The 9,088-nt window shown below is 32.4% G+C and overlaps 1 protein-coding gene across 1 annotated transcript; it reads right to left on the bottom strand.

Annotated features, from left to right (window-relative positions):
* Positions 1–2,904: 2,904 nt before the first annotated feature.
* LOC107957817 (AP-4 complex subunit mu) lies at positions 2,905–7,931 on the bottom strand. Its single transcript, XM_016893398.2, has 13 exons — positions 7,645–7,931; positions 6,909–7,003; positions 6,440–6,643; positions 6,032–6,148; positions 5,798–5,926; positions 5,298–5,421; positions 4,823–4,926; positions 4,618–4,722; positions 4,312–4,406; positions 4,139–4,226; positions 3,972–4,032; positions 3,764–3,837; positions 2,905–3,177 (listed from the first exon to the last, which is right to left on the bottom strand). The coding sequence occupies exons 1-13, from the start codon at positions 7,700–7,702 to the stop codon at positions 3,079–3,081; spliced, it is 1,353 nt and encodes a 450-aa protein (XP_016748887.2). The 5' UTR covers positions 7,703–7,931; the 3' UTR covers positions 2,905–3,078.
* Between the last annotated feature and the right edge of the window lie 1,157 nt (positions 7,932–9,088).

Raw genomic sequence — 9,088 nt, 5'->3', positions numbered from 1 at the left:
CATTAGTCAATTCATTACTCTTTTAAATGATTTAAAGAACGTTGAGGTTCAAATTGACGATGAAGATCAGGCTATGCTATTATTGTGTTTGTTACCCCCTTCATACAAGTCTTTCAGGGAGACCCTGATTTATGGCAGAGACAAACTCTTATTCGAAGATGTGAAGGGTCATTTGTTGAGTAGAGACAAACTTGACAATGAGTTTAGTTTGGAAAGCAAGGTAGATAGGCAACCTTCCGTTTTGGTAGCATCAAAGAAACGAGACAAAAGGTGTCGCTATTGTAAAAAGTTAGGTCACGTCAAAGCAGGTTGTTATAAACTACGAAATAAAAGAGTTGCTAAGAGTAACGAGGAAGATGTAGCTGGCGCTAATTTGGCCAATGAAAGCGGTGATGATTTCTTGTTAGTGTCAACGAGCGAGAACTCCAAGCTCACGTCCGAGTGGATCCTAGATTCGAGATGTTCTTTCCACATGTGTCCCAATAAAGAATGGTTCTCTACATACAGTTCAATTGAAGGTGGAGTTGTGCGCATGGGAAACGATTCATCTAGTAAGGTAATTGGTATTGGTACTGTTAAAATTAGGATACAAGATGGGACGATTAGGACACTCTTAAATGTCAAGTATGTACCCGATTTACGAAAGAATCTCATCTCCTTGAGTATTTTAAACTTGAAAGGATGCAGAATCAACATCGAGTCGAGTGGTATTAAAGTATCTTGTGAAGCTCTCGTTTTGTTAAAAGGTAAAAGAACTGGCAGTCTTTATATTCTGGAAGGTTCTACAGTGACTGGTGAAATCGGACGTCCCTCGTCCGTTACAGAGTCGAAGTCAACTCGTTTGGAGTGGATGCAACTTGGTCATAGGAGGGAAAAAGGTATGACCGTTTCGTTGAAGAGAGGTTCTCTTTTGGATGCAAGTTTTGAAAAGTTAGGGCACTGTGTTCATGAAAATTAGACTCGGGTTAGTTTTAATTCGGTAGTATACAAGTCGAAGGCTAGAAGTCTTGTAGTTTCTAAGCACAGATTCGACTCAATTAATTTCCTACATGGTTTAAGATAGGCCCGTGGCGGGCTTTGGCAAAGATGGCATTGTGGAAATATGAGTCAATGTGGAGATTTGTTGAGCATGACTACTATTTCAGTCAAATTTGAGAAATAATCTTTCAGTTAAACTGTGTTTATTTGTTTTAATCAAACTATGATTAGTCTAGATTATTTTATTATTATTTGACTTATGAATTTAGCCTATAAATAGGCTCTTTTACAATCTTAGAAAATACACCCATTAGATATTAGAACTCATAACACATTTAGAGAATTTTGTGTTTACGTTTTGTGGGTTTTTTGTTTTCAGGTTTTCGGGGTTTAGTTTTTATCTCTATCTTTTGTACTCTCCATTCTTTTTCCATTATAGTAAAATTATATTTGCCCGTAATTTTTTATCATCTTTGGAGGGATTTTTTCACGTTAAACTTGTATGTTCAATTTCTCAATTTATTCTACTATTTTTTTACTTGTTGCTTAATCGGGTTGATCCTAACATTAATTAATTAAGTTAAATTCAATATTAAGTTATTTCAATACTTGTAATAGGTAAGTTTCAAAAATTTTAATTTAAAAAAAATCAAAGCCATTAAAGACATTTGTTCCCCTAAAAGGTCAAATCATATTGAAACTAAGAGAATCGTTGTTTTTAACTTTTCTTTTCACTAAATCCAATAGAATCTCTTGTTAATGAAGTGTGTATGATTTGAATTTATGGAAAGTTTACAAAATTGGTGAGAGAAGAATAAAATGGGCATTTTCGCTTGCCATTTTAGGACCACAAGTAAAATCAATGTCAAGGTGATTAAAGAATAAGAACACTTCATGATTAATATACAATTAGCTGTCTAAATGAGATTTGCTGAAAAAGGAAATTTGATTAATCTAACTAGGCCAATAGTTAAAGTAGAAACCAATCACAATGATCCATTTTTTTGGCATTTTATTCATTTCGTTACTAAAGCAAAGGTAAAGAAATAATAAAAAGATAAAGATGAACATAACAAAGACTTTCCGTAATATGCTACAAAATTTATGGTTAAATCTGTATTATAATAAGATAGAATAAAGTTCAATCAGTTTCCTTGAAAATGGAGTCCTTTGACCAAAAAGAAAATGGAGTCCCTCAATTTTAGTAATATATTATTTATTATCTCACCTTTCAGAAAGTGTTTAATTTAATTTAATTTATTTATTATAATTTTATTTTCAAAGCTTTGACCTCAATAACATAATTCTGTCAAAAGGATATTGAACCAAAAAAAACAAACATTCTATTAAATATAACTTGTATTGGTTGCAGAGGGTTAGTTGCTAGAAACCGAACTTGAAAAAATTGTTTTAATGGAAAAATGTACAACATGCGTGAGGATTATTGGATGTCTTCAAAAGTATTTGACTTTATCAAAATGAAGAAAAGCCAAAAGTAGATATATTCAAACATAAATATGAATATAAATATACTTATTTTTCAAAAACTATTAAAAATTCTGAATACATATAATAGTAATCAGGCTTTGAAAAGAGAAGCCCTTTCTTTTAAACCTTGGACCGGGCAAACCTACTAATATAAGCAAAGTTGACGGAAGGAAATACAAAGGGTTGATATTTCACGGCCTGGAAACCATGAATAGTCTGTATGCAAGGTAACAGAAGGAAAGCATGGAATGTTTGTTTCATCTTTTCTAACACAAGAATGATCATGCACGTGATGGCCGGGGCCGGTGCCGGTGCCTGTGCCAGTCAAGTATAGCAGGGTTTACTAATGTAGGGTAGTTAAATGCAAGTAGAACGGCTCCATGCTTGCGAATCAACAAATAACATCCCGCAAACATTGAATTCGGCACAAACGCAACATCCAAAAATTGTACTAGATTGTCAATACAAAGACCACTAACATAGAAATCAGGTAATGGCTACATGATAAAAATGTTTAAAGCAGTTAATGAAAAGAAAAAAAAAAGGAAAAAAGTGCCATCTGGGAGTCAACAAATACAGAACATGATAAAGAAAAAGAGAGGTTTGACAGTATCATATTCGAGCAACATACGAATTGGCCTGAGTGACATATCTCACCCATCGATATGGATTATAGGAGCTGGATTTCTTTGCTATCTGCAAGTATTTCACCTGCAGCAGTAGAACAATATTAATATTTCTAATCTTTTGAAACAGTGGATTAGGGTTTAGAAACATTGCGGAGACTTGAATCTTTGTCCTATGTGCTATAAAAAATGCTTTGAGAGTTGGCTTTTACTACTAAATGACAAACTTCGTATTGTTAAATCAAAATGGTGATAGGAAGCATTCATGATGTGGCAAAAATATAGACCTAATTGGTGAAACGAGTTGTGAACCCTGATCTAAGTGACTAAATCAACAAACATGCATATATGCATACGGAGAGTGCACTGGTCTAAGGCTTAGGTATTATCCTAAATAAGGTCCCAAGTCAAGTCCAAATAGGCATTATCCGTCAAGAAGACAGACAATTGATTGAACCCGAATAATTGCTCCATGAACATTGATAATATTTCAATAGCATTATATACAAAGAAAAAAAATTTTAAGCAATTTCTAATTTAGGCACTGCTTCTTCCTTTTAAGTCATCTTCTATTCCAGGCTTTATCATAGATCCATTAGACCTTTTGCTTTTACCAGCCAAAATATGGACATTTCAACCCTCTAGGAAACTACCAGTAAGAGTATCTGTACCTGAAGCCTTGAAACATTATACATTGGTATTGTGAAAGTCATGCTAACTGGACCAGCTTCCTTTGTGAGGTTTGCTGAATTAAACCATAAATATTTCATCAATGAGAAAGGAATTTAACACATTTTCTCAAATGAATTGATCAAGTTGAGAGAGAAAAAATTTAGAAAAATGGTTCTTTAAAAGAAATAAATTATGGATAACGCATACCATGTGATTCCTGAGAAAATGTCAGCTTTGCACGAAGTGTATGTTCAGATCCACCCACGATCTGTCAAGCAATACAAAATGATGATTAGATTGAAAGGGAAAATGCTACCATATAATTGAATTATTTGATGGTAAAACCTTCTCAAAACATCTGTAAAAAGCCTTACCTTCTTCAATCCCCATTCAAGTTTCTTGTTAGCTTCTTTGAAATCAGTTCTTTGTCCAACAGCTCCAGGTTCCAACTCAAAACTAGCTCTGAAAGAATCCAAAAGATGTAATCCACGGAAATATATCTATTTGTCCCACCAAACTTGACATTGACCAGAGAAAAGGAAAATACCTAGTAGTATATTTAGGAAGTGGCATTTGTACAGCAATTGTGTTGGCAGTAATGTTTGAAGGGAACTCCGCGCGTACTTTAATAATCACTTCAGCCTAAAAAAATTAATAGAGGAGAAAGATTGGAACCAGAAATAAACGCTCTAGATTGCAAATTTATATTAGAACTTGATGAACTACTTGAACATGAAATAGGCCCCCATCAAATTATTATTATTATTTCAGGAAATATGCATGCTTATGGATTATGGGAAAAAGCATATGATGAATCCATCATAATGTATGCAAGTCAAGAAGACAAGCTCACTTTAAGCTGTCCAGCTTCTTCAATTAAACAATTAATACGGAAAGGAGGCTTAAATTCCTGCGTCATTCGGTAGTTCATGACAGGAAATTCACCATCTGGTGGTACCTGAAAGATAATAGCAGAACGAAACATTAGACTAAAAAATGCAAATACATCTCTTCAGTCTGCAAAATTTTCTACCTGCTACAATCAGAACTTTACTCACCAGAGATAGAGTCCTGTCCATGTCAAAACTATCAAGACGCACTGATTCATGAAAATTACAATCATCGAGTATCACAGCGCCTGAACCAGATGAACTCCTATAGTCTGTCACAACAAGCAGACCCAATAGAATGACAAATCATTGGTTTGAAATAGAGGGTGAATAATAGATACAAAAACCTAGGTTAAACCAATATTGCTAAGAATGTTCATATCAAAATACTAGTTGCAAGTGAAAATCATGGCTAAATATCATATACAAATAATCCTCTTGAAACAATAGAAAAAATTTCATTAACTAAAAAGTAATTGAATAAACGGAAATAGTGCTTATTGATTAAGTTATACTTTCCACACATCCGTTCAACTGTTTGCAATGAAAACCTTGAAGACAGCACCTCTATGGAAAGACAATTTTCAATATATACATATATATGTTATAATATAAAAGCAATACGAATGGGTGAAGGCAGTACCATAGACTGTTCCCCCTCTTCCTATGCTCAGATCTTCATTAAGAGCTAGTCGAATTTCTGGATTTCCTGACAAATAACTTTTCATTTGAATAGTGCCATCAATCTCGGAAGTCAGTATATACCCCTGTTTAAAATATCATTCAATTGGTTAGCAGTTTATTTAATCATGCACGATGTTATGGAAGCATGTTTGCGGACTGTATATTTTTATTTTTTTGAAAAAAATCATAAACTGAAATTAAACAACTGATGAGGGATAGAGTGCAAATAAACTTTGAAGATAACGGGGAGAGAAAGAACACAATGGTAGTTCTTTCACTTTATTTAGTTCAAAAAGAGAGGGAATGAACATACAGGTCAAAAGGTTTTAAGGGAGAAAAAAGATAATAGTTCAACTAATCCAAAAAATATAAGAAAAATAATGAAATCCAAATGTCTAATAACTAGAAATTAGAACACTTTAGATATTTCCAAATTAAAATAACAATGTAGTCACTCACACTAGAGCTAAATGTGACACTGATTTTCTCAATTATATCCACAAAAACTTCCTCTCTCTTCCGGCCTCCAGGCTCATTTGCTACAACAGACTTTGTAACTGCTGTGCCAGGCATTCTTTTGGTTCCTTGCTGCATACATCCAAAATTGAAAAATAAATATCCGCACAAATGCATTTTGATAAAATAAGAGAGTACCATTTATATCAAGGTTGATAATCAGGAACTTCATCATACCATAAAGATGGCAGCAGGGCCAAGAGGTTGCAAACGTGCAGCATCAACCACAATTGGCTCATTAAAAACGTAGGACTTCAAAACTTCAGTAGATGTTGTTTGCACATAACCAAAGTCCTGGTGGAAAAAAGAAGAAGCAGAAGCTATTAGAATCTTTTCACAAGAACAATACATGGTTAATGGTAAATACTTCACCTAATTTGAAAAGCCTTATGCATATTTCATAGGAGAGGAATGTTAAATTTTATGATGTACAAGTCAATTCTAACACGCAGTCTATTATAAACTCGTATCAACTTCTTGAGCAACGACACAGTGCAGTAATCCCTTGGTAGTTAATTAAGAGTAGCAAGCCTTTGACCAAATATATATATACCAACTGAAAAGTTTAGTATGAAAAGAACTTACAATGACTTCATCAAGCAGTTCATATACAAGAACAAAGTTTTTCCGCAATGAATCTTCACTTAGAACCCCTAAATAATCTTTAATGACACGAGCAATCCTTTGCAGAAGTTCCAGGACAAGAGATGGCGATACATTAACCCTTGTGGTTGCAACAAACAACAGCCCAACAACCTTCACATGGAAGTAGTTCACACCATCCACATTCTATTGATGGAAAAGAATTGTACAAAATTATTAGAGCACTACTCCAGCTTGTAAACTATAACAATAAAGTAAATGTGCATTGGATTATACCAGCCATTGATACATGATAAATAATAGGAGTGATTAAATCAATCTAAAAACTAAGCATACCAAGAGGGATAGCTAGAGAAAATATGTTGATTATTCTATTTAATGCATATAATTTGTCCAGCCGGCATAAAATCATCTGGCCTGATATTACATTCTTTAGTAATATAATACCTACAAAGACAGGGGGTGCCTCCTCTTGTCCATCCTCTTTCCAGAACTTAACTTTCCGGAAGAAAATCTCTGCACTTCCTTTCGCTACTTCACCCCGATCTGCAGTAACAATCATTCAATCAGTGTCATGTTTTGGGCTGTAAAGATCTTTGTGTTCGATAAAATCAAACCACAATTATAAATCAATATTGTAAATAATAATTTACAATTATCTTCCATTAGGTACATGCTTAAGTGCCAACAATTGTAAATATAAATAAAAGGTCAAGACATTTCCATATGCATCGTGAATTTCAGCGTCCAGAAATTGATAAATAGCTTTCCAGGCCAACTATTCCTACTGATTTTGCTAAATTACTACATGCAAAATCAATTCAAAGCTTATCATTCATTCATCAGTAAAGATGAACTGAAAGCTGATCTAAATGGACTCGAGAATCATGGTTGAAAATAAAAGGAAATTTTGAAAGCTAAACTAGCATAAACTATAATTCAGAATGCAGCATAGGAAAAGAATTATCTTATACTAAATATTTTCCATCCAACTGAACAGAGCAAGAATCGAATATGAAATAAAAAGATTCAGATCTACAAAGTCAATTATCGCACTAATTATTGAGAGAAAAAAAGCTTAAAAGCAAGGATCTCATTCCAATAAATATATCGCAAGATTCCAATGAAAAAAAAAAAGAGGAATGAAATTTGGATCCAAAGAGTAAATAATAAGAAGGTAAACTGACAATCGCGAAAAACTATGTTATCGCCTCGCTGAGAGAGCACGAAAAACTGAGAGATCATGATTTTCGCCGTTCAAATCGTCTCCTCCAATTTCCTTCCCTCTATGAATTTGCCTGCGATTTTGATTTTGCTTTGTTTTTATGCACTGCAGCTTCGATCTTTTAGGCTTTGTTTCTTCTGCTTCTTCCCAGTCGGCTGTTTTTTACTTCGATTTTACATTTATGTTTTGACCCCTTAAAGATCTCGAAATTTTATGTCCATACCTTATAATTTAAATTATTCCTTTCTTGACCTCGGAGTGATATTTAAACGACTTTATATGCCAAGGTGGATCCAATCGACCATTACTACTTCATTTATTAATTTCTAGGATAAATTTCACTAAGTCTCTAAATTTTGTTTAAATTTACATTGAGATTATTCAATTTTTGATGATGTAGCACGTTAATTCAAAATATTAATAATAAATTTGGCGTTAAACTATAATTAAAATGTCATTTTAAAATTTTCTTTAACAATAAATTTAAAAAAATTAATAGATAAATAATCAAAATTTAACAATTCAAGAATATTAGTAATTATTATATAACTTTTAAAAGTTAAATGACTATAATGTAATTTTAAAAAAATGTTAGAAACTATTAATGTGATTTACCCCAATTTTTAATACACAAATCATTAATATTCAAATGTGTAGTGCTGATTGATGAGTTGTGGAAGTCATAAATGATGGTTAAACTTGTTGAATTATAAACATAATTAATTTGAAACAATAAGAATGCAAAAGCTGAATTATGAAATAATCCATTCTTAATGGAAAGTATTATTTTTAGTGAAGCAGATTTTTAAAAAAGTGAACATTCCTGTCTCAATATTTTGAAATTATAATTTTACTCTTATATTATTAATTTTTAGAAGATAAATCTTAAAATATTTAAGTTAGATGTTTATAGATTATTGCATTACCAGTGCACATTGAAATTATGGTAAATTATACTTAAGTTACTAAATTTTTAATAAATTTACATTTTGGTCACTTAACTTAAAAATTTTATAAAATGATAATTAAACTATTCAAAAAATTTATTTAAATCATTAGATTGTTAAAATCCCTATTGTAAGAATTCCCTATTTACACGACCTGCACCAATTGAAAATTCTCGTTCTCTTTTCTTCTACAATTCAATTTTTTTTTCGTGAAACAGTTTTGAATATCACAAACTTACGAAACAAAATCTAAATAGCTTTTTTCTCCGATCTCTAACATGGACTGTCAACTCAAATAAGATCTAAAGGTATACTTTTCTATTAGTTAATGGATACTGATCCATTGTATCAATCATCGAATTGTCACTTGAAGCTCCCTAGTCGAACATTTTTTAAAAAAAAATTAAGAGCCTAGTGAAAAACCTTCAAATAATTCAATTACGTAAATAAAAACTTTTG

Source organism: Gossypium hirsutum, chromosome A05, assembly GCF_007990345.1.
Source record: "Gossypium hirsutum isolate 1008001.06 chromosome A05, Gossypium_hirsutum_v2.1, whole genome shotgun sequence".
Classification (NCBI taxonomy): Eukaryota; Viridiplantae; Streptophyta; class Magnoliopsida; order Malvales; family Malvaceae; genus Gossypium; species Gossypium hirsutum.
Note: the sequence above shows the minus strand (reverse complement) of the source record. Positions and strands in the feature narration are given on the sequence as shown.

Coding starts and splice junctions, on each gene's coding strand:
- LOC107957817 (XM_016893398.2), bottom strand. CDS start 7,702: ATGATCTCTCAGTTTTTCGTGCTCTCTCAGCGAGGCGATAACATAGTT. Junction 4,723..4,822: donor TGGACAGGACTCTATCTCTG/GTGAGTAAAGTT, acceptor ATTATCTTTCAG/GTACCACCAGATGGTGAATT. Junction 3,178..3,763: donor ATAATGTTTCAAGGCTTCAG/GTACAGATACTC, acceptor CTACTGCTGCAG/GTGAAATACTTGCAGATAGC.